General features: G+C 45.6%; 2 protein-coding genes across 7 annotated transcripts in view; one reads left to right on the top strand and one right to left on the bottom strand.

The window, feature by feature from the left end:
* SPATA9 (spermatogenesis associated 9) overlaps positions 1-13221 on the top strand; it is an 18459-nt gene extending 5238 nt beyond the window's left edge. Inside the window, exons 3-5 of the mRNA XM_090038285.1 lie at positions 4248-4466; positions 5169-5264; positions 12963-13221. Coding sequence (XP_089894411.1) covers positions 4248-4466; positions 5169-5264; positions 12963-13220 — 573 coding nt within the window. The 3' untranslated portion in view covers position 13221. The remainder of the gene's footprint in view (positions 1-4247; positions 4467-5168; positions 5265-12962) is intronic.
* RFESD (Rieske Fe-S domain containing) lies at positions 13221-23845 on the bottom strand. 6 transcript variants are annotated; one of them, XM_090038288.1, is made up of 6 exons: positions 22808-23842; positions 20181-20295; positions 19323-19482; positions 18249-18361; positions 18115-18149; positions 13222-17314 (listed from the first exon to the last, which is right to left on the bottom strand). In XM_090038288.1, the coding sequence occupies exons 3-6, from the start codon at positions 19418-19420 to the stop codon at positions 17045-17047; spliced, it is 516 nt and encodes a 171-aa protein (XP_089894414.1). In that variant the 5' UTR covers positions 19421-19482; positions 20181-20295; positions 22808-23842; the 3' UTR covers positions 13222-17044. The 6 variants fall into 6 exon arrangements, with proteins under 6 accessions (XP_089894418.1, XP_089894414.1, XP_089894412.1 ...); XM_090038286.1 differs by having other exon boundaries at positions 22849-23842; XM_090038290.1 differs by having other exon boundaries at positions 13223-17314; positions 18249-18358; positions 22849-23841.

Raw genomic sequence — 23845 nt, 5'->3', positions numbered from 1 at the left:
GGGATGTGTAGCTTTCCTTAACATAGAGAGCTACATTCCCGCCCCTTTTATCTACATGATCCCTCCTGTACAGGGTATATCCATCTATACCCGTGGTCCAGTCATGGGTGGAGTCCCACCAGGTCTCCGTTATCCTTATAACATCATAATTGTTTGCATTAAGCGGGAGGACGAGCTCCTCCTGATTATTCCCCAAGCTCCAGGCATTTGTGTACAGGCAGACAAGTGTCCCCTTGGGGGCTCTTGCCTTGCCCACAGATTGTACCAGGGCTGGGGCAGGGGTGGGCTCCCTTAAGTGCCTTGGCCTGCTGGCTTTGCAAGGGTTACTCAGCAGGCCAGCAGTGGCGGTAGTCCCCTCATCCCCCAGCGGGCTTAGTTTAAAGCCCAGTGGACCAGGTCAGCCAGTCTGCCTGAGAAGAGCCTCCTCCCCAAGGGAGAGAGGTGGAGGCCATCTCTTCCCAGCAGCTCGCTGCCTCTCTCGCCAAAGAGCGGGCTGTGGTCATGGAAGCCAAAACCTTCCTGATGACACCAGTGCCGCAGTCTTTGGTTGACTACGTGGATCCTCCTCTCCCTCCTCAGCCCATACCCCCAGACTGGAAGGATCGACGAGAACACCAGCTGTGTCCCCAGACCCTTTAGTCCCGCTGCCAAATCCCTGTAGAGCCTCATGACCCGGCTGGGAGCGCTTTGAGCTGTGTCATTGATGCCCACAGGAATAAGGAGCGTGGGATAGTGGTCTGTGGGCTGGAGGAGCTTAGGGATCTTCTCCGCAATGTCCCAGATGTGGGCCACCGGGAAGCAGCAGACTTCCCAGGCTAAGGGGTCGGGGTGGCAGATTACCCCCTCAGGCCCCTCAGGATGGACTCTCCCACAACAAACACCTTACATTTTGTCTTGGGGAGAGTGGGGGCAGTAGCTGCAGTTGAGCCTGTCTTGCCTGCAGGAGCTGGCAACTCAGCAGGCTCTGCTGGAGCAGCAAGAGGTGCGTACCTGTTGCTAAGCTCTGGCGGGGCAGGGGCCTTGGTGCAGCGGGCCTTAGGACCCTTGACCACCTTGGTCCGTGCCCCTCACTGGACAGAGTGGGAGGTCCTGGAGCCCTTCTTTGTCCTGGAGGGAGACCGTGATCTCCCCTCCGGCTCCCGGGGGAGAAGGGCCTGGCAGTAGGAGTCTGTCTCCTGCCCACAGTCCCTGATGGCACGTAGTCTCTGGACTGTGGCCTGGAGCTCTTCCAGCTGGCGCGCCAGAGACCCCAGTAGGCAGCAGACACCACAAGGGGAGGTGGCCATGCTCCTGGGCCCCAGAGCCTGAAAAAGGGACAGGCAGCCCCTGCAGCCAAGAACCAGGGGCTCCATCTGCGTGGAGCCTGGAACCATGGGCTCTGTCTGGGTGGCCGTCTCTGAGGTGCCAGGGGTGGGGCCGCAGAGCCCGAGGGGACCCTCGAGGTGCGGCACATGCCCGTCTGCGTCATGCCACTAGTAGGCTGGCTATGGCTGGGACTGTCTACCCTATGGGGCTTGCAGGCAGGGCCTCTCAAATATATATGATTCTATTACAGAAGAGGAAATAGGGGGAACCTTGGACAGGAACTGGAATCTTGGACTCTTTTTCCCTACTCATTAAGGAGAGCTATAGTTCCTGTTGAACTCTCTCTCAAATTTTTTGGCAATATGGAGCAGCTTTAACAAAAAGGTTGAAAAGCCCTATAAGCTGCTATAGGGATACTCTCCCAGCTGTGGGAGATGTGGGTTTGAATCAGCTCAGATAGAAAATGGAACTGAACCCATGCTTTTTCACATTCTAAATAAATGTTCTAATTTCTTAGCTGTCTTATGCTATAGAACAACTTCTTCCAGCTGTGTTCAAAAGAAAGCGGCAGCTACTGCCATATTTTTTATAAAGTAGGGTTGTCCAACTGGTAGTGGTACCCTTTGAGCTTCATGTGGTCCATCAGGGATCATCATGCAGCCCTGAGCCTTCCATCCAGCTGTGGCTGCACTTTTTACTCTGGCTGTAGCAGGAGCTAGGGGCTCCCTCCTCCTCTAGCTTCCACTGCATGGCCCAGCCCCTTGGAGTGGGGCAAGCCAGGACACAACAGCGTGGCACAGTGCCTAGGGATCTGATGACCAGGCAGCTGAAGGCAAGGTGGGGCACTACACACAGTGCAGCAAAGGGGAACCTGCTCATTTACAGTGGGGGAGGACTGTGTTCAAGCACATAATATGCAGCCTGGGTGCGGGGGGAGGCTGTGTCCCCTGCAGCATGCAGTCTCCATTAGTATGGCCCATAGGACATGCAGCATCCAACTACTTAGAAGTTGGACAGCCCTACTGTAAAGTATGATCCACTATTCACATGGAAGGTGCACTCAGATAACACCTTCCTAATCACCCCTTCCCACACCGTAAGGGAAATAGGTGAAGAAACAGCGACCTTCTATATCTCAGTTGGGTTTAGGTATGAGCTAGGCCAGGGATCAGCAACATTTTTGGGCAGAGTGCCAAAAACACCTACAACTTCAACTTGTAAGATGTTGGTGTGCCAGGGGCAAATGGTGGGGGAGCCATAAAGGGCCTGATCCTTCTTGTGGCCATGTAGCCCTGGCCCCTTCCCCACCATTCACCCAGAAGCATGCATGCTAAGCAAAATGTCTTTGAGTGCCACACTCTGGCACCCATGCCAGGGGTTGTCTACCCCTGAGCTGTTTCACTGTCAGACTGAGATACTTCTTGACATGCACAGGAACAACTTGGGCAGCTGGAGAACCTCAGTATCAAAAAGTGAGACCCCAGAGAAAGTCACACACAGATGCATTAGAGTTTGCATTTTGGTTTTTTTTTTCCAATCTTTGTTTGAATCCCCTGGAGGTGCTGAATGGAAGGTCAGGTTTCTAAATAATAACTGCCTGAAAACCATGGATTAAAAGTTTGTGCAAAGCTTCCTGTCTAATGCCATTTGTATAGTGGTAATACCCAATGGTGTGAATCAGAACTGAATCCTCTCTTCCCCTGCACCTTCCTCCCACCCCCCACTGCCTCCAGCCTGTCTACTGGACTAATATACATGTTTGAATTGCCATACTACTGCTGTTTCTTCTTTGGCTTGAAGAGTGTTCAGCCAAGAATACCGATAAAGAGATTTGGGAGCAAGATACAAGCAACCATGGTCAAGGTGATGATGGACAAGTCTCATTTCTTGATATGCATCAGATGTGTCTGTTGATTAACCCTCAGTTGCAATATCTATTACTTACTCCCCAGTCATGAAAAAGTGGGTCTTGAGGAAGGGGAATTTAAAAGGGAGAGAAGTGGCTTTATTTTTCAGCTCAGAAGCACCTTATTTAAGAAGACAGAAGAAAGCATAAAGAAATGGACAGGCAGACAAGTGGTCAGCATTATCAGAGCAGAAAAGTAGACCATATTTTTATGTGTTAAAGTAGAACATGTCTTTCTGTCTCTCTCTCTTGCACATTTCTCATATGTTCATCACAATATTAATCAGGTGTCAATTTTACAAATAAAATCAAGAGGAAAACTCACCTAGAACCAAATATTAAATTTATTTGGCTTTGATCATGGGTTCAGTTTAATCTGATCCATCCTCTATCAATGTTCTGAGTTGATAGTCTCATTTTCTCAGCTTGAACACCTGTGTTTCCAAATTTATATTAAGTTTCAGCTTTGCTTTTGATGCTGAGTCAGGTGGAAAAATTACAGTGAGCACTGCAAGGTGACATCCTCACGGGAGGTGTTGAGCATCCTCAACATCCATAGGACTTCTTAAATTCAGATGATGATGGCAGTTTTCTGCTTGTTCTGAGCCAGCATAGGGCTGGGAATAGTGCAGAGGAGAAAGTAGCCTTGGGCCCCTCTGTAGTGATAACCAGTGGCCACACAATAGCTCTAAAAGCTTTGTTTTCATTTCCCAGAGCTAACCGTGCGAAATATATGTACATCATTTTGCAAGACAGTAAGGGTAAACTACGATGGTGCTTTGCAGAAGAATCTAGGGTAGGATTATCTCTTCCTACTATAGCTTATATTGTGTCAAGTTAATTCAGATCATTGCACTTGGTGTCTGTTATTTATAGTGTTCAGTTAAGAGTAACTGAAATGTTAATAGAATATCTTCCTTATATAGGCTTAAATATTAAGCGTTCAGTTCTGGGATGGCCTTTCCCCATTAGCCAGGGTATCTTAAGTAAAATGCTCTTAAAATGCCACATTATTTCTTAAATCCTTCTCTTTCAGCAGAATGATTCCATTGTGCAGGGCTCAGTGTCATTTGTGGCAAGTGTACTCTCCTCATCTCATGCAGTAAGAGTTATCAATGTGCTAAGCAGAGTATCTGCTGCTTCAAAATCCGTGGTCAAATTCTTGCAGCCGCAACTGGTAAGAAAATTTGCAGAGCTGGACTTGCTGTCAGGGCGCCTTCTGCAAAATCCTCACACACCACTCTATACAATTCAGGTAAGGAATATTAGTGGAAATTATGATTTTTGACCTACTCTAACAAGCTTTACATATCTCTGATTTTTTAATCGGGATTTTTGTTCCAGAGCTTACTGATGTTCCTGTGTGCAAAACTGACCTTTTTATCAGCTCTGGTGCTTTTTAATTGCCATAAACTATTTTCAGTAACAATTCATAACAGGATGAAACTTGAAAGCAGAGCTTAGTACTTGTACAGGAAAATGTCTCACTGAGCAAAAACAGGTGGAGATTTACAGATGAGAAAACAGTGTCTAAGAGCAGATGCCATGGCTGCCCCTGTAATCTGTGAGCAGAGGAGACCCCCCCCACACACACACATACAATGATCTCCCCCTTCCGCATGGGGAGAGAACTCAGCCACCTCTACAGCAGTAACCCCCTCTTGTAACCCTCTGGAGGGGCCGAGACAAAAGAGCAGGCAAGCTAAAGAAAAGGCTATGGTGAATGCAACCCCCCCTTATGCCTGCATTTCCTGTATGTTTTTGTGATCCGCAGAGAAGACAATATATATTACTGTTCCTATTTGATAATGATATCAAAAAGACTTAATCAACAAATGTGTATGAATGCAGCCTTTTTGAGACGTGGACATGGATATAGGGAACTACATTCTCCTATTAAGTACTGTTAGTACTCTGACAGCAAAAAAGCAGTTCTTAACAACTATTTTTCCTTCAGACTACAAGATGCTCACTATGCGATGTGATCTGCTATCCAGCAAAGACTGCTATCACCAGTTTAATGTTTGCTTTCTATGCAACACTAATTTATATGGTAAGTTAATTAGCTTAATCTGGACCTGATGTTTTTGCCTCAACACTTGTTCGTGGTACGTCTTGTATCATCCCCAGTCAAAACAATGGGATAATATGTAATATAAGATACTACTCAAAATTAGGCCCTTCTTGATTACACTGTCCTTTAATGTTTATGTGATAACCTACCCATCAGAATAAGGTTTAAATACTGGCATCAATGCAAACTGCAGTCTTCAGCCTGTTTTTTTCATGAAGAGACTACCTGCTAAATACCTGATTGCTTACTTGGTTCAGGCTTCATTTCAATATAGCATGTACACAGATCTGCAAAATTACAAGCCAAGGCACAAAACATAATCCTTTTCTTTTGCCATATTAATTTAATAATGGAAAAACCAAGAGCGTTTATTCCTCCCACCAAATAAAACTTCCCCGGAGTGAATGGGAGGGTAGAATTTTGGGAGGCAGCTTTAAATTGTTCATTATAGAAGCACTAAATACAAGGCAGAGATGGTCTGTTTGTTTCTTTCTCTGAATTATTCATGTATTTGCACTCTCTCAGCCCTATCTCTTCTCCATCCCTAACTGCTTATCTCAGTCCCATTCTTCTGTCATGTCCAGTTAGTCCAAGCTCTTTTATCTAGTGAGTCATAGCCTTTCCTCTACAGATTTATCATTTGCAGGCCCAGTCTTCTTGCCCAAATAATCCCAGCCTAGTCTTTGTCAGCCTAGATCCCATTTCCTTATCCAGCAAGTCCCAGTCCCAACCTTCTTGTCTCACAAGTCCCAGCTATGTCTCTCTTTCCGTCCACACTTCCATCCATTTCTTTCCCCCAATCTGTGCCTTTCCTTCCTCTCCTTAAGTTCAAGTCAGGTGGCTAGCTTCTCTATACTTCTGGAAGCACAGTGGAGGCATAAGACAGTCAGTCTCCCCCTGCTTTCAATTTAATTGTCTTTTCCTACCGAAGTCAGTAGTCATGAGCTGTAAGACAAGGAAAGTCCTGGGTTAGAATGTCTGTCTGTGGAGATAGCACACGTGCAGTGTAATCACTTGTAGGAGCTGTAATGGGCAGAAGCATGCTCAGCAGTGGGAGAACACTTAGACTTGGCGGATAAATTCTAGCAGACCTCTGAATTCTGTGCAAAGTGCAGTTTATTAGAAGCTGACTTCTTTGTCAAATTAATCTTGAAAAGGAACAAAAGGCATGGCCAGGACATGCAGGGTCACCCCCTGCACCTGATTTCAAGGTCCTGTTCTAAAGCACAATGACACCACCACTGAAATAAAAGCTTATCAGAATTTCTAAAAATGGCAAAAAGATTTCCCCATCACCTTGTCAGAGAACAGCCAAACTAATTTGGCTGAAACCTTCCAAAAATTTAGATTCTAAGTTTCCAATCATGGAAGGTGTTAGCCTTAACTGCAAATTTTTAGGAAATCTACAAAAAATAAAATCAGTCTTATAGGTAGCTCTGGGGAATGGTACCAGTCACCTCTGCCACTCCCCACCCCCATACGTGCAAGGGGCTGAGTTCTGGCACCTATGTTTGGCAAGGGATTTAAGTGACATTCAGCCTATTGCAGCCCCAGACCCCTAGCAGACTCACTGGAGGCCCTTTTCTAAAACAGGGTGTCAAACATATGGCTTCCAGAACTGGTTGTGTGGTTCACAGGGTTGGTAAAAGGACTGACAGTTTGGGGGCAGGGGAAGCAAGGGCAGGGCCTGCTGTTGAAGTCCAGGGCACAGAGTCCTGCTTACGCTTGCAAATGACAGTTGTGCTAAACCTTACAGCCACTACCATCACTTACCTTATTGTCACATCCGGATCCAACCCATAAGGAGCCCTGCAGTCTGGATCTGGCTTATGGGGGCAGGGTGAGTTTGACAGTCCTGTTGTAAATGATGCAGAGAGTCTGCAGTCTTACAGACTCAGGACAGTAGGGCTGTGCAAATTGGCTATGTTTCATTTTGGTTTCTGATTTGGCCCTTTTGGAGGACAGCAATTTGTTTTGGTGTTTCGGATCACTGATCAGGGTCTCTAGGGGCTTGTGGCAGATCCTTGCCCTGCAGCGTGGGGCAGTGGGGATCACCCCTTCCCCTCTTGGCACCTGCATGATAGCTGCCGCATAGCTCAGCACGGCTTGGCACAGCGCTGCCCCAGTTCCCTGTCTAGGAACTGGGGTGGCTCCAGCACTCAGCTGGAGCCTGGCACCGCTCAGCCCGTGGCCCCAGCTCCCAGACAGTGCATAGTGCCCTGCTGAGTTACAATGTACCTGTGCCATGGGGCAGCTGCTGTGTGGGTGCCAGGTGTGGGGGGTGATCTCTGTTGCCCCCCACTGTCCCACGCTGTGTGTGGGGGCTCTGCCATAAGTGCCTAGAGGCCCCAATCCCCATTCCTGTAGCAGGTGAGTGCAGGGCTTTTTTTTTCTTCTTCAAGTGCTGGGAAGCTGGGGCCAGGTATGGGATGGGGCTGGGCAGGGCAGCCAGGGGGACTTCTCCCATGGCTCCTCTGGCTGTGCCTGCCTCTACCCCTGTGTGGGGAGCTGCGAGAGAAGCCCTCATGGCTGCTCTGCCTGGCCCCAGCCTCCCAGCACTTTAAAAGGAGGGCTGTGCCAGACTGTTCCCAGGGGGTGCCTCTGAAATATTCTGAAACATTTCCAAAATGTTTCTGATGGTTTCATTTAATTTTGGAGACATTCCAGAGCCTTGCATAGTTTCATAATTGGTAGGGTCGGAAGAGAACTGAGCGGATCATCAAGTCCGACCCCCTGCCATGGGCAGGAAAGAACGCTAGGGTCAGATGAACTTGGCTAGGTGATTTATCTAGCCTCCTTTTGAAGACCCTAGGGTAGGAGTGAGCACCACTTCCCTTGGAAGTTGGTTCCAGATCCTAGCCGTCCTGACTGTGAAATAGTGCTTCCTGATGTCTAGCCTGAATCTACTCTCAGTCAACTCGTGGCCATTATTCCTAGTTACTCCTGGTAGTTCTTGGGGAACAGGGACTCTCCTGTTCCCCGCAGGCCCCCCCGGTAAGTTTATAGATGGCCACCAGATCCCCTCTCAGCCTTCTCTTGTGAAGGCTCAACAGTTCAGGTCCTGTAGCCTCTCCTCATAGGGCCTGCCCTGCTGCCCCCTGATCATGCGAGTGGCCCTCCTTTGGATCCTCTCAATGCTGTCCACATCCCTCCTGAAGTGCAGCGCCCAGAACTGGACACACTACTCCAACTGCGGCCTGACCAATGTTGCATAGAGGGGGAGTATCACCTCCTTGGATCTGCTCGTGATGCATCTGTGGATGCATGACAAGATGCAGTTAGCCTTACTGACTGCATCCTCACATTGGCGGCCCATGATCATCTTGGAATCAATAATAACTCCAAAATCCTTTTCTGCATCTCCACTGACGAGAAGGGAGTTCCCCAGCCTATAAGTATGCTGCTGGTTCTTTCTCCCTAGGTACAGTACTTTGCACTTGTCAGTATTGAATCCCATCCTATTCTCATCTGCCCACCCCTGTAACCTGTCAAGATCTAGTTGTAGCCTGTCCCTCCCTTCTAGCATGCCCACCTCTCCCCACATCTTAGTGTCATCTGCGAATCTGAACAAGGTGCTTTTCACCCCCTTGTCCAAGTCGCTGATGAAGATGTTAAACAGTGCAGGCCCGAGGACCAAGCCCTGGGGGACCCCGCTGCCCACGTCTCTCCAGGTCAAAAATGACCCATCTACCACCACTCTTCCGTTTCATTTTGAATTTAGTGTTTTGGGCGCCGAGACAAGCCCAAACACCTCTGAAATGAAACAGCTGCTGAAATTTCACACAGTCCTACAGGCCAGTCCTACATTCCCCTATGCTATGTTATTAGATGCACTACTCCAACCCCTGATCACTTATTAATTATAACCAGTTGCTTCTTATTGGTTTAGAAGCTTGAAAAAAAATAAAAAGGTGGTGTCAGGCAAGTGAAGTATTTAAATTTCTTCTAAGAAAAGCCAAATAACGATTCACTGAAGTCAGTATGTACCAGTTTTGTGTTACTATGATCCCATTAGTTTTCATTGACATAGATTCACAGACATTAGGGGCTGGAAGGGACCTACTTGTCAGGCTTAAGTGTACTTGTCTGGCTAAGGGGGCAGTGTCCTGACTCTGGGGCCACAGAGTTGCAAGCCCAAGCCTGGGTGTATGCTCGGGACCCTACATTCAGGATTTTTTCTCCTGCCCATTGCAGGGGGTCGGACTAGAAGATCTATAAGGTCCCTTCTGACCCTACATCTATGAACATCTATGAGTCTTTCCCCGCTGCCAGAGGCAGGAAGCCTGCAGGGATCAAATGATCCCAGCAAGATAGACATCCAAATGCCTTTTGAATGAGTCCAGAGTAGGTGCTTGCACCACCTATGGGGGGAGTCTGTTTCAGACCTTGGACACTTGGACTGTAAAGAAGTTTTTCCTTATATTGAGTCTGAATTGACCTTCTAGAAGTTTGTGGCTGTTAGACCTAGTTAGCCCTTGGGGAGCTCTGGCAAACAATTGTTCTCCCAGATCCTGATGCACCCCCTTATATACTTATAGGCAACCACCAATTCCCCCGAGCCTTCTCTTCACCAGGCTGAAGAGTTCCACGTCTCTCAGCCTCTCTTTGTAAGGCTTGCTCTCTTGGCCTTTGATCATATGGGTGGCTCTCCTCTGGACTCTCTCGAGCTTACCCACATCCCTCCTGAAGTGGGGGGGATCCAAAACTGGACACGGTATTCCAGCTGTGGCCTCACTGAGGCCAAGTAAAGTGGGAGGATGACATCCCTGGTTTTTCTTGAGATGCACTGGTGGATGCATGCCAGAGTTTGGTTTGCTCTGCAGGCCATGGCATCGCATTGGGGGCTCATGTTCATCTTCTGTTCAATCAAGACCCCAAGTCTCTTTTGGTAGTGGTGTTAGCAAGCGTAGCACGGCTGAGCCTGTAAGCACGATGCTGTTTTTTTCTCCCAAGGTGAAGTACTGTGCATTTCTCTATGTTGAATGCCATCAGGTTTTGGTACACCTGCTTTGCAAGTGTGTCCAGGTCAGCCTGTATCCCCAGCCTGTCCTCCAGCATAACTGCCTTCCCCCATAGTGTCATCCGTGAACTTTGCCAGTCTGCATCTGACACCTGAATCCAGATCATTAATGAAGATACTGAAGAGCACTATACACAGTTATTTGATAGGAATATACTGTATCTACCCAGATCCAAGATGGTTTTGAATTTAAGATAAGCCTCCAATCATTAGATTCAGTACATGGAAAATTATAAGCTTGTTATCATTTTCCATATATAAAATCTGATTATTGGAGAGCCATCTTAAATTTGTCTTCCCAAAACAGCAGGGGGGGCAAGGGGCAAGACCACCACTTCTTGCCATCCCTACCTACCTCTCCAGCCTCTTGCCCCCCACAAGCCTATGCCTTCCCTTTTGTGCCTGTCCAGGGCTGGATCTGGAGGCAGAGCTGAATGTAAGTGGGAGGTGGGGTAAGGGGAAATGGGACAAATGGCCAGAGAAAGGTAGCCTGTGAGATCTCCCCGATGCACTCCCCCTACCATCCCCATTGTGTGGTCTGTCTCATGTACTCCTCCTGCCACACACCCCTTCCCACACTGCACAAGCCACCCTGGCCAAGGGCAGGGGGTGGGGCTCAGCTCCAGCTTTGACTCTGAACCCAGGAGCTGAAGCCAGACCTGAACCACTGCCTGCCCTGGGGCTGGTAACTCAAATATAAGATAAGACTTCCCCCTCCCCTGCCCCACTTATGCTGATTGGGGGAAAAAAGCCAAAACAAACAAACTCTTTGGATTCAAGTAAATATGGTAACTGTGTTTCAAAAAAATATAAGATGTAGAAAAAGAAAAATACTGCTTGTTGAGAACTGTAATAGGTTGGAATATTTTTAAATTACAAAAATCTTCATGGAAAAAATGGGAGGCAAAGAAAAGTCAGAGTGAGGGATGCAAATTATTCATGCAAGAATTTAAAAATGCATATAGCTATGGTATTCCTGACTTTGCTGTAAAGTCTTGGTCGGTAGTCTCAGTTAATGATTCTCTCTTTCCAATGCAAATGTCAAAAATACATTAAACACCGAAATTCAAATGAATGCTATCCTTCAGTGAGGTATATTAAAGAGTGGGTTAAATGTAAAACCTAAAGCCCATAGAAGTTTGATTTCTTAAGAAGCAAGTTTTGCTGCTTTTTAAGACAATGGAAAAACTCTAAAATAGCTGAATAGGTTGTAAGCATTTACATCCTGTAGGGAAAACTGTTTTACTGGAATAACTGTATCAATATGTTTGTCAGACATAAGGGCACTTACCCTAGAAGCAAGTCATTTTAAACTACAAGCAGAGATACTTAAGTGCTGTGGTGATGGAACCTCTATTAAATGCTTGATCCAACGAAGTGAGCTTGCTGGCCCTGATCCATCAAAGCACTTAAGTCTGTACATAATGGAATAGGGCTCTGGTCGTGATGGTCTAAGGACATAGGCAGACAAAGTTCTTTGGGTAAATGTGATATCTTTTATTAGACCAACTAATTTGTTGGAAAACCTGTTCTTTGCAAGCTTTCAGGCACAGGCACCCTTCTTCTGGCATAGGGAGAGTCTGCTGGAGTTCTGTATGCTCTCCTGGGTGGAATGGAAACCAACATACATAATGCAGGTTTGTGAAAATGCAAATGCATGGCTATGAAGATCAGAGGGAATGGGAGACAATAGTTGTGAGACAGATGTGGGGGAGGATGTTGACCTGGTAATTCAATGTAGCTGGTAAAATTCAGACAGGTTACTTGGGGTTATCAGATGGCAGGTAGGTTATAATGTGCCATAAATCCAATGTCTATATTTAGTCCATGTTTTTTTGTATCCAGTAGACTTATGAAGTGGAGTTCATAGTCTTATCTACAAAAGGTGTTTTACAAATTCCCTTTGAGGATTAGAACTAAGAGATTGGAGAGAGAGTGGTTGTCTTGTCAGTAGCGTGCACCCACAGGTAATTGGGTATTTTTGTCTTTGATAGATTTTCGGCATGCATTCATTCTAGTGTGCAGTTGTTGTTTGGTTTCTCCTACGTATATTCCATCAGAGCATTTGTGCACTGGATGAGATATTTCTGGAGGTACAGATGTAAGATCCAGGAATGGTGATGGTTCTGTTGTGGGATGTAGTTATTGTGGGAGTGGTGGAGAAATGTTTGCAGGTTTTACATTTCTTGTCCCTGCCACCTGCATTTTGCACATTGGCTCCATTCTACCCAGGAGAGCACACAAAACACCATCAGACTCTCCCTATGCCTGAAGAAGGGTGTTTGGGCCTGAAAGCTTGCAAAGAACAATTTTTCCAACTATTTAGTTAGTCTAATAGATATCACATTTACCCAAAGAACCATGTCTGTCTATGTACATAATGGTAAACATCTATGCAGTACCACTGATTTCATTTGGAATACTTGCATATTTAACATTAAGCACATGCTTAAGTTCTTGGCTATATTGTGACTGGAGCGCTCAGTATCTTCCAGGATCAAGCCCTTTGTTGTTAATATATCAGTATGTGTTATAAAGTCTCAAATTAAAGTGTACTTAACATGGCTGATGTGCATTTTAAATGTATACACACAACAATATATAATCCAAATTCCTGGGTTTCTCAAACTAAAATATATCTTTATTCTTTTAAATAGGCACTCTTTATTAACACAGTACTAAGCAAAATAAAAGAGATCATTCAAGGAAAGTCCTCCAGAGAAAACACAAAGGATAGTGTTGATAAAAAAGATTTATCCCTGAAATATGACGATGCAGCAAGATGTACAGTACCCTCTCCAGTGAAACAAGTCATTTCTGAATTTCCTGTTGAAAATTCACTAAGCAGCAGTATTCACATCCTACATTCTGCACTGGACCAAGAAAAATCCACTGCAGTTCTACATGAAAATTAAGCAGTATGGTGAGCTATTTGCTGGTATGCTAAATATATCTTAAGACTTGAAGGAAATAACATACTCACACTTAACGTTTACTGTTAATAAAAGTATCAGTTGATACAAGTGGATTAGCATCTTCAGTGTTCCCATCTAGTGAAAAAAATGAACATCTTTCTTTGGAATCATGGCATTCCACATAGTTGTAATATGATGGGCCTATTATGAATGTTTTTGGTACTGTAGTCTACAGCAAGTTTTTCACTGGCACAGAAAGCTAGTATTTTAATATCCCTGAGCTTGCATGAATGGCACGGCTTTTTATTCTGGTGTTTAATATATCAAAGTAAATACTACTGGTCAGTCTCTAATAACTTAAGTCTACTAGTAAACTATGAGTAAACTGGTTAATGTATACTTTGTTACATTTACTGTGGCTGAACCATTCTTCTCACCCAGATTTTCCTGTCTTCATTGTACCACAACATTTAAATTTTCCAAAATGCTATGTAATTTCAAAATTATCATATTCAGTTATGTCAGAAATATGAACCGAAAAACCTGCTTGGCTTCAAAGCTGACAGAATGTGCTCCTCTACATTCTATTCTGCAAAATTCTAGAGTAGCAGCAATACCATTATGTATGCTATATTTTTTAATATTTCCATACAACCTTAAAGGCCAGATTTGAATAAAGTGAGGTCCAAGGTTCACAAGCCTGTGTGTGCCTACCTTCATAATGCATATGTATCTTCTGTATACACACATAAGTGTATATGTAAGATACCCAAAGCAGTGCTTGCAAGAGTACCAAGAAAGTCCGGTGCTCAAATGAGAAAAACTTATGGTTGAAGAACAGTAGGTTGAAGCAGAACCCAAGTAAGACAGTACTTTCTTTTGTTTGCCTCCCTAACTTCTATGAAAAAGCTGAAGCCCAGGCATGGTTTCCTTTGATCAAAGACTCACAACCACAATTGGTCAATTCAGTAATTTAAAAGCATTCCTCGATTTCTCACTACCACTAAGCTTTCACATTGCAGCAGCAATCCTGAGTAATGCTTTTAATAATCTCCAATTTGGCAGAAGACTCCATCCCATCCTGAATGACAGTTCTGCTCCTTAGGGACAATGAAACTTTTTAATATGAAAGCAAAGCTTCTGTCAAGGACACCAAGCTTTCTGTGTGGGCAGATCTGAGACTATAATGAATTCCCATAGGAACAAAAGACCCATTAGAAATTTCTGCTCCAAGTACAAGGCACACTTCTTTAAAATACAGAGCAGTGTGTATACTTGGCAAAAAAAAATGCCAACCTGAAAAACAAAGTACTATGTTGCACAACAAATTTTCCATTTTAGGGAGAGCATAAGCAAAAACAACATGCACAATAGCTGCTAGTCATGCTGGCTAATGCATTACCGGAAGGAGTTCAGACACTATAAGAGAGAGGAGTACTTGTACCAAGAAAAATAGGGGTAATCACACATGCAGAAATAGGCATGAAAATGCACATTAAAATGTAGAAGTGCTTTGTGTGATGAAGGAGGCTAGGTGAGCTGGCTTCTAGCCTTAAGTCCCACTGGAGAGCACTTTGTGGGGCTTAGTGGGGGCAGGCTTTACTGTAAATAACACTTGCAAACAGTTCCCCAAGTAACAAGTGCTGTTCCGGGGTGGCCATGGTGCCCCCTGGTGGCCACTCAGCCCTTGTCTAGTCTGTTTTTCTTTGGACACCCTCTTCTTCACTCATCTGCCCCACCTTGATATTATTTTTTAGAAGAAAGAGAGGCTGCCCTGGGGCTTCCTAAGCCCGATCTCTCTCATGACCGCAGGTGTCTGTGATCTTGGCCTTGAGGGCCAATTCCATGACTCCTCCTAACCCTTAACCATGCCCATGCCTCGTAGGTGGGGACCAAGGTAGCTCCTCGCTGCATGGGGCTGGGCCAAAGGGCTGCAGACCCCTGGTTGAGAACTGCTGCTCTAGATGCTCTTTTTACCCCACGGGCAGATCATAATCTAAAACAGACAGCAGGGCACAGAGACTGCCCCTAATGGGCTCCTCATGACTTAATGTTTTATTGTATTGGATGACTGTTGTCCCCAGGGTATGACTATAGTTTTGTAACTGTTTTGTTGCATGTATGGCTAACTGAGCCAGAGGATAAAGAGGGAAGCTCTGAGAGAGCTGGAGAAAAGGTCCCACAGCAGACAGAGAAAAGTCCAAGTGAAGACAGAAGGAACTGGAATGGCACAATGAAGACTGTTTTGAAGCAGCATCTGTTGTGCTGCTTAAGACATCAGCATCCTGATAACCTTTTACTTTTAAATTAGAAAATACCCTCCCTCCTTCCCAGGAGGTACCCAAAAAGTTCCCAGAGGAGGAGGATCACGGGGGAAGCCAGGGACTGAGAAGAGCCAGAGTCCCAAAGTCAGAGCTTGCCCCTTATGAAGCCACACTAGCACCAACTGCAGGGGGGTCTTCTCAGGGGAGAAGGACTGAATAAGGCTGTTTCTTGGGGAAGTCCCAACAAAGAGCTTTCCTCTTCCCCTTTAAAGAGGGGAAAGTTTATCTTTTCCTTTGTTTTCTGTTATACCTTGTACTTTAAGAATATCTGGCCCCACGTTAAGATTTTTTTTTAAAGTATGCAGATTTTCCTCTGACCTGGAAAAGTCAATCAGATTTAAAAAACTCACGCTTATATGGAAGGTATAAACCAGGGTGGCCAGAATACAGCCTGCGGGCTGGAAGCAGGCTGTAGAGGGACTTTGTCCAGCCTGCAGCAGGCCCCTCAGTTCCACCTGGACCATGGTGTGTCCTGCTGCCACCCTTGGGTGCACAGCAAGGCTGGGTTGACTCCACAGCTGGACTTCATTTGTAGCGGCCCAGTGGTAGCAGTTGCCACCGCTACCAGCCCCACCCCTCTGGTACTGGTAGGGACCCGCACACACAGCCACACCCTTGACCTGCCCTGCTCCAGCCCACCTACCCACGCTGAGGAGCAGCAGCAGCAGCAGCAGCAGCAGCTGGGCAGAAGCTGCTGTTAGCTGCTTTTCCCCCAGACCTGTCTCCCTCTTACCGTTGCTGGGCCCTTCTTGCTGTAGCTGCCTGGAACCCATGCCTGGGCTGCCCTACAGCTCCTCTCCACCACCACTGCCAGGGTGAAGCTGGAGTGCGCCTGGAGGGGGCTAGGGTTGGGGCTGTGTACTGAGGTGCTGCTGGGCACGGGTACAGGAGCTGCAGGGTGTGTTGCCTGCAGGCTGTTGGGGTTTTGATGGCGGGAGTGGCAGGGTCTGCTGACTAGCCTGTGAGCTCCCTAGAATTGCTTATGGGCCCCTAGGCCCAAATAACTGCCTGCTCCTGGTCTAAATCATTTGATATACAAGAACAAGTTTTATCCTTAAATGGATATTTAACTTAAACTTTGTCAGCTTGCTTTATGAATAATAATAATAATAATTTAGTAGGAAAAACATTTTACATTATTATTAAAAGATTTAACTCCAGAAACTTAGTTTCTAACACTTCCATTACAGACAGATCTAATGTGTGTGTATACACTCACTCTCTTTGTGCAAGGCAAGAACAAAAATAAAAAAACTGCCATAATACAGACTTGCATGTTAGAGACTCTCACAGATATTTCCTTATGATGTTACACATTTCTATGTTCCTGAATGTTTTCAGAGCAATAAAATTAACAGTAACATTTCATTGTATATCAACATCTAAAAATAGTTTACATAACTGCGTACAATTTTTCTTCATCCTGTAATGGTGATGCCTTCACTGAATATTCATTAGTGTTTGCATTTTGTCCAAAAATTTTGATGTTCAGGTCTTGCATTATTTTTTCTCAATGGACCCTCCAGTCTTTTTGTATTTGTCTGCATAGAAATCAGAGTCAAAACTGACAGATAAGTCAGGAGGAGTCACATAAACATTTCCATTGTCTACAATAACCCTATGAATTCTTTGCTTTACTCCTTTGGATTTCCATTTTGGTGTGGCTGATGGCTCTGTTGGGTCAATTGCTTGATACAATCCTCCTCCTGTTGCCAAGGTAATTTTATATTTATGCCAGGGACAAATAATGCATGGCTGTCCATTGACATCCTAAAAAAAAAAACAGAACAAGATAACTCACCAGAATCTGACTGTTCTCTATGAAATGTCTCCAAGCCAAAATATGGTCTTGTGGCCTAGTTGTGACATCCTGTTCTGTCAAGGCAGAAACATCAAGTTCCATTTTCAATAGCATAGTTACTGCTATCCCCGACTGGACCACTGGATCAGATATTGTGGGAGGTTCTTTCTACCACTGCCCAATGTTAGGCCTTCTTCTGAATCTTTCATAATGCATTTACCTGGCAGTTCTCTACCAGTGCTGGGTAGAGCAAGAGAGGGGAAAAAAGCAGGATTCTGACCCCAGCTAATGGTTGTTTTGATCTCAAAAAGAGAATATGTTTAAGAAGTGTTTTTCATCCTAAATGGAGTAATGCTGTTCTGAAGTGTCTTTTAACAGAGAACATGTCTCTCTGGTGCACAGAGCAAAGGATTTCATAACTGTTCAACGTGTCAAATACGAATTAGGCACTTACTATACTGTTAATCTAAAAACTACCTGGCCTGGGTTGTCTCTCAAACCACAAGGAACTGAGAACACTTTGGACTTTGAAAAGTTAAGGACTAGAAAAGAACCATCCTTTGAAGAGAGAAGATGACAAATTTTACTCTACTTACACTAGTATAAATCCTAAGTAAACCCACTGTTTTCAGCAGAATTACTCTAGTCTTACTGAGAACATTATTTGGTGCAAAGTAAGAGAGTAGTTTAAAAACAGGGATTATTAAAAAGTGCATGAAGAGACTTTAAATGATTGTGTGTGTGTGTTACTTTTAGAATGTTTACATACCTCTATATCGGCAAGTTGTAAAGGACCTCCTGCATCTAAAATGTAGTGGAATATGGAGTTAGAATCATGACCTACTTTAGATTAAATTTAAAATTGTTACTTATATTATAACAAAAAAAACAAAACAAACTTACGATAACAGCGAGAGTCCAGAGCATAAAATTTCTTTTCATAGTAGAAAACAATTACTTCTCTACCATTCACGCTGGCTGTTACCCTTTGGGATCTTTTTATGTCTTCTTTTCTACTAATATAGACAAGAGGATCAGTCTCCACTTTATCAGCCTGTTTGGTTGAATTGTGTGAATCCATGCTCTTTAAATATTAAAAAGCCCTTTCATAAAACAATATTTAGGGTTGTTACACAAGAATACTGCAGATGCCCTAGCCATTCATAAAACTATTTACTCAAAATGTTCATAACCAAATTTTTATCTGGATAGGCACTAATAAAACATACAGCCTGCCTATTAGATAAATCTCCTGGCAGCCATTTCAGTAAAATCCATGACTAGACTTAAGTTTGTAGGATTCACTGCTGCTATAACACATGTGCCTGCCACTAAACAAGTTCTAAACCATTTCTCATTCTCTTGTGCCATTCTAAACCAACTAAATAACCCTCTATTCTCCATATAAATCAAAGCAAGGGGAGCCAAATCCACAAACTACAAATCAGTGATTTTCAACTAGGGTACCATGAAATCCTTTTAAGGGTGCCAAGAGGTGCCACAACATACTAGCACTTAGGTCTGCAAAGACCTACATATGATTCAAAAAATAAACCCAGAGATTTCAAATAGGAATCCACAGTATCAAAAATAATTTTGACCTGTTACAGTCTGAGGTTTTTTGTAACAAAAGAATTGCTCTGTTATTTTTCCATGCTCAATAATAGTTAAATTGTTTTTTGAACTGGGGTACCACTAAATTAAGGGGGGTTGTTTGTTTTTTTAGAGGGGGTGCCTTGAGTCTAGAAAGGCTGAGAACTACTGGTTTAAATAATTATATTTAATAAATAATTAAATGCTAAAAGTTATTTGCAAAAAAGGATAAAAAAAAAAAAAAAGAATGCAAAGCCCAAGTATTTCTACATAGTAAAGAAAATAGGTAAAGGGGGAGAGGGGCCACTTTAAAGGAAATTAATCTAGTTCCAGAAGAGACAAGAACATTTAACTCCTCAGCAACACAGCAAGCCATAGCAATACCTTAGATCCAGACTAGCATACAGCAGAGATGGGAAAATGGAGTGAAGCTCTAGAGTAATTAGTTGTAGCCTCAGTTTGCTTCTATGTCCCCAACACATCCAAGGCTGCTATTTTTCCATATGTAACTGTTTTCTGAAGAAGGGCTTTCTGTGAAACAGGCCTGCACAGCACAGAAAAGCAGGTCTTACATGAGGCATGGGACAGCTGAAGGAAAACTTGCCAGAGCTGATAAAAGGATAACTGGAAAGCTGGGCTAGGCTGATAACAGAGTATCAGAGACTTCTTTTCTTCTTATAGTACATCAATTAGTACCTTCTCCAGAATGCATCTCTCCATCACGTTCATTTAAAACATTAGGGGTTATTTATGACATTCTTGTGGCTCTTCATGCTTAGCAATTGCATAAATTCCTAATAAAATGCTAGCCCCATCACAGCTCTCATGGATTGTTGTAAATAATCTGCTAATAACTAGCCTGGAAAATACTGTTATGTATTAGCCAAACAGCACCATAGCTTCTTTGAATAATCCAATCTTCTTCAATTACAGACAATACTACAAAAATCTTAACTAGTAAGAGAAACATGGTGACTATCACAGTTGTGAGAATACATTTCCCTCTGAGGGAGGGGTCATGTTTCTTTCATGACGTGACTTGTTTTGTGAATAAGCATAAAGTAAATGTAACCTGGGCAGTACTCCAAGATGTACCCCCTCTCCAACTGAAGGGATCAGAGCTGGTGCACAAGCGCTGTGGGAGGTGTAGGGACTCTCCTCCCCCTATAGAACAGGGCCAGATCACCAATGGGGACTTAACCATATACCTTTTAATGAGAAAAAACAGTAGTGGGAACATACCGCCTCGTTTATACATGTTATAAGGAACACTGCGATGCCCCAAGGATTCAATAGAGGTTAGACACTTATGCTCATAGATGTATTCATCCAGTTGACAAAAGACAGGTTTAACAAACTATAAAAACACAAACAGCAGAATAAACAATATTGGTTAGCAAAATATTAAATGTCAAATAACAAGAAGTATAGGGACAAGGTACCTGCAGGGGGGGAGAAAGAGAGAACACACAATTACCCCCTTCTACTGCAAGAAGAATTGCTCCCTGTCACTTCACTCACCCCTACTTGACCCAGCTGGGACTTAAACTCAAGTCACCCATGTGGTAGGCAGACACTCTACCACACAGTTACTACTGCTGGTGCTGCTCCAAGCTGCAAGGGGTCTTGACCTTCCAGGAACCCCTGCCTCATGTCAAGCTTCCTAGCCTCTTGCTGGAGAAGCTGGAAGCAGAGCTGGGAACCTCGCAGGTCACTGCTCGGCTTCTTGCTGGAGCTGGGGAACCTCTCTTTCTGGCTGTAGCCTCTCACAGGCAAGACTAGAGCCCAGTGGGGAGACTCTCCTGCCAGCCGCACACCACACTGCAACCCCTTCCCTATGCTGCTGAGGGTCCTACTGCTGCCTGCAGGTCCTGCTCCTTAAGGCTCTTCTGAGGCAACTGGCCCAGCTCTGAAACTTTCATCCTAGACCCTCACTAACCTTCTCCCTCCCCCAATCAGCTGAGCTGCCCCTTTTATCTCCCTCCAGGTGAACCGAGGGGCCAATCAGGGAACATGGAGGGTGAGTCTCTGGGGTCTGATTGGTGAGGAAAGGGAATCCCAAGCCCTCCAATCATCTGTTATCCTTTCAAAACCCCTGGGCCAAATCATTACCAGATAGCCCATCACATAAAGCATTCTGATTGTAAGACTGGAAATCAGAAACTGCCTAATACCATCTCTTCATTGACCGAGAGTGTAACCTCCAGCAGATCACACAGACCAAACTTCAAAAAGAGGTGCCTGCAATTAAGGACCCATCCTCAGTGAAACATTTAAATATAAATACCCTAGTCAGGGGTGGTGCTTAGCACCCAAAATACCTACCACAATCAAGTGAAGTGATTGTCAACTTTGCAACCAGGCCTCACTTATTTGACTGCCTAACTAGGTGCTCAAGCGTGAAAATTTGGTTCAGACTCAGGGTTTAGATCAACAGCTAATTTTGTACCCACATGTAACCACACAGGCACGGTCATTGTAACTTGAATTTACAGCTTTTTCCTTCTAACACTAGATTAGGCAGCAAGCGAACACCTACAATTAACTGAAGACTCAAAACCACCCAAGGAAAAGCCAGTGTCCACTAGAAATGTTCTCAAGTTTAAAAAGGCAAAATACAAGTTACAGAGGGAATCGGCTCTCGGCAGCGGCAGAAGAGCAAAGCATAAGAGGGCCAAGTAAGGGATTTCTGACAGTGACAGCAGTAACCAAACCACCTGGCCCAGCATCCTGATGTTTTAAGGGCACATCTACATGTGCATTAATGCACTTTAGTTAATGCTCTCCAAGCTGCCAGGCTGTGCTCCTCGCTGCCTACACGCTGTGCTGTGGCTGTGTACATGCACAGGCATTTATTGGCCAAATTATCAGCTGCACCAGGCCAATTTCCAATACAATCAATTTTCTTTATATTGGTGCCAATCCAATATCAGACCAATGGATCTGTGCACCTCTAGCAAACGCACAACAGTGAAAGCGCATGGTTTTTAGTGACCAGAATTCATGGTAGAGGTGGTATCTTTTATTATACCAACTAGATTTTTGCAAATTTTTCTTTAATTGCAAGCTTTCAGGCACAAGTACCCTTCTCTGGGCACAGGAGAAGAGACTGTAAATGTTCTCCTGGGTAGAAATTAAAGTTCCTATTTCATAGGAGAGTCAAAGGCGTAGTAAAAATCTCCTGTTCAAAACAGCTCATTTTATGCAGGTTAGGCTCAGAGAAAGGCTGTTTACCTCCAACTTGTCTGGTGCAAGGAGGATCTAGTCATATTTCCTTCACATTATGGTGCTTATTTCACAGGATGGAAGGCTCTACTGGGTAGGACTTTCCTAGGTGGGGAGGTTTTTAGTGATGCTCTAATGCACATTAGCGAAAGTGCATGGTTTTTAGGGACACTCATGCACATTAAAATGGGTTAACGCACACTGAAGTGCAGGTGTAGACACACCCTTAGAACCAGCCACGCCCGCGGTGCACCAGGAGCGATGAGCTCCTACTGGGGTTGTGTATGCAGAGGCACTAGGAGTGGATCACCCCCTTCCGCAACGGCCGCTCCAGCCCCCACCCCCACCCGCTCCGCTTGCCCTCCGGTGGCCATCCCTGCACTACCGGAACCCGGAGGGATTGCCCGACGCCCCACAGAAGCCAGAAGACCACCCCGCCCCGCCCCGCCCCCAGACGCGACCGAACACGCTCAGAGCACACGACAGGCCCCGCCCCCTCCGTGAGTCACGCCCACCCGCCTAGGGGCAGTCCGAGACCGCAACTCCCGACAAGCCCCGCGGCCGGCACAGTCCGGAATTCCCAGCAGGCCCCGTGACCGCTCGCAACCGGAAGCGCTGGAGTGGCGGAGCCGCGCTCCCGGTACCTTCCTTGGCGCTGGAGGCTCAGTGTCCACCCTACACTTACCACCCCCAGTGGGGGCCCCGCAGCAGCAGCAGTGACAGGAGCCGGGCTCTGCCGGGCGGTGGAAAGACCGGGCCACGTGACGCGCTGTTGTGGTCACGTGACTCTCTTGGTTGCGGGCGCCTCAGGAGCCGCGAGGCGGAGTTGGCCCCTCCCCCGGGCGGAGTCGGGTTGCGGTAGCTGCCGGGCGTGTCGCGGCGGTCACGTGCCCCGGGGTCGGGCGCTCCGAGAGCAAACGTGTCATGAGCCGCCGTGCAGCGAGCGCTTTCCGGGGGTCTGCGCTGGCCCCTCCCTGAGCACTGGGAGCGCGAGGCGCGAGTGTGAAAAGAAAGTCGTCGGCTCTGACCAGCTAAGGGGCGTCTTTCTCTCGGGGCATCTCCCTGCGGCTGATACGCGTCTGGTCCTGAGCACATCAGCTACTTGTCAGGGTTTTTTCGAGAAAAATAATTCCCAGGAGTAACTGGGGGGGGACAAGGAGCCTCAGGATGCGGCGTGAAATCCCTGGGATTTGTTTCTTAGCTGGCTTTTTTATAGGTATAAGACCATCCATTTCTTGCAAGTTTCGTAGCCTGTTTAAGAGTGTAGGATCCAAATGAACTGATGGCATTGTAGTGAATCGGATTCAAAGAAATGGCTGGCATACTTGCTTGGCCTCCCCACTTTTCCCCATTGCTCTTTAATAGGGCTGCTCCAGCTCTCTGTAGCAAATTCTCAACAAGTGTGTGCCACTTTTCCTTCCAAATGTTCCACCTAAAAAGGCTGGCTGGACACCTCCAGTGCACTCTGCATCCAGCCCTTCCTACTTGGGATGCATCCTAGGGGAGGAAAAGGGCTGCAAGCCCTTAACTCCACTCAAGTCCATGGCGAGCATGCAGATGAGCACCTATGGCTCATGCAGCTGGTACTGCACTCCTGGGACTTGGTCTGTAAATGAAAGCAAATAAAAGGGCTTGGATGGTGACCTGTCTGGGTCAAACACAACAAAGTGGCATTCCTTTTT

The sequence above is a fragment of the Crocodylus siamensis genome, chromosome 3 (genome assembly GCF_052110815.1).
Source record: "Crocodylus siamensis isolate JL-2025a chromosome 3, ASM5211081v1, whole genome shotgun sequence".
Classification (NCBI taxonomy): Eukaryota; Metazoa; Chordata; order Crocodylia; family Crocodylidae; genus Crocodylus; species Crocodylus siamensis.
Note: the sequence above shows the minus strand (reverse complement) of the source record. Positions and strands in the feature narration are given on the sequence as shown.

Coding starts and splice junctions, on each gene's coding strand:
- RFESD (XM_090038289.1), bottom strand. CDS start 19,420: ATGTGTTGGGGACATAGAAGCAAACTGAGGCTACAACTAATTACTCTA. Junction 18,150..18,248: donor TCTGGACTCTCGCTGTTATC/GTAAGTTTGTTT, acceptor ACTACATTTTAG/ATGCAGGAGGTCCTTTACAA. Junction 17,315..18,114: donor TACAACTTGCCGATATAGAG/GTATGTAAACAT, acceptor TTTTTTTTTTAG/GATGTCAATGGACAGCCATG.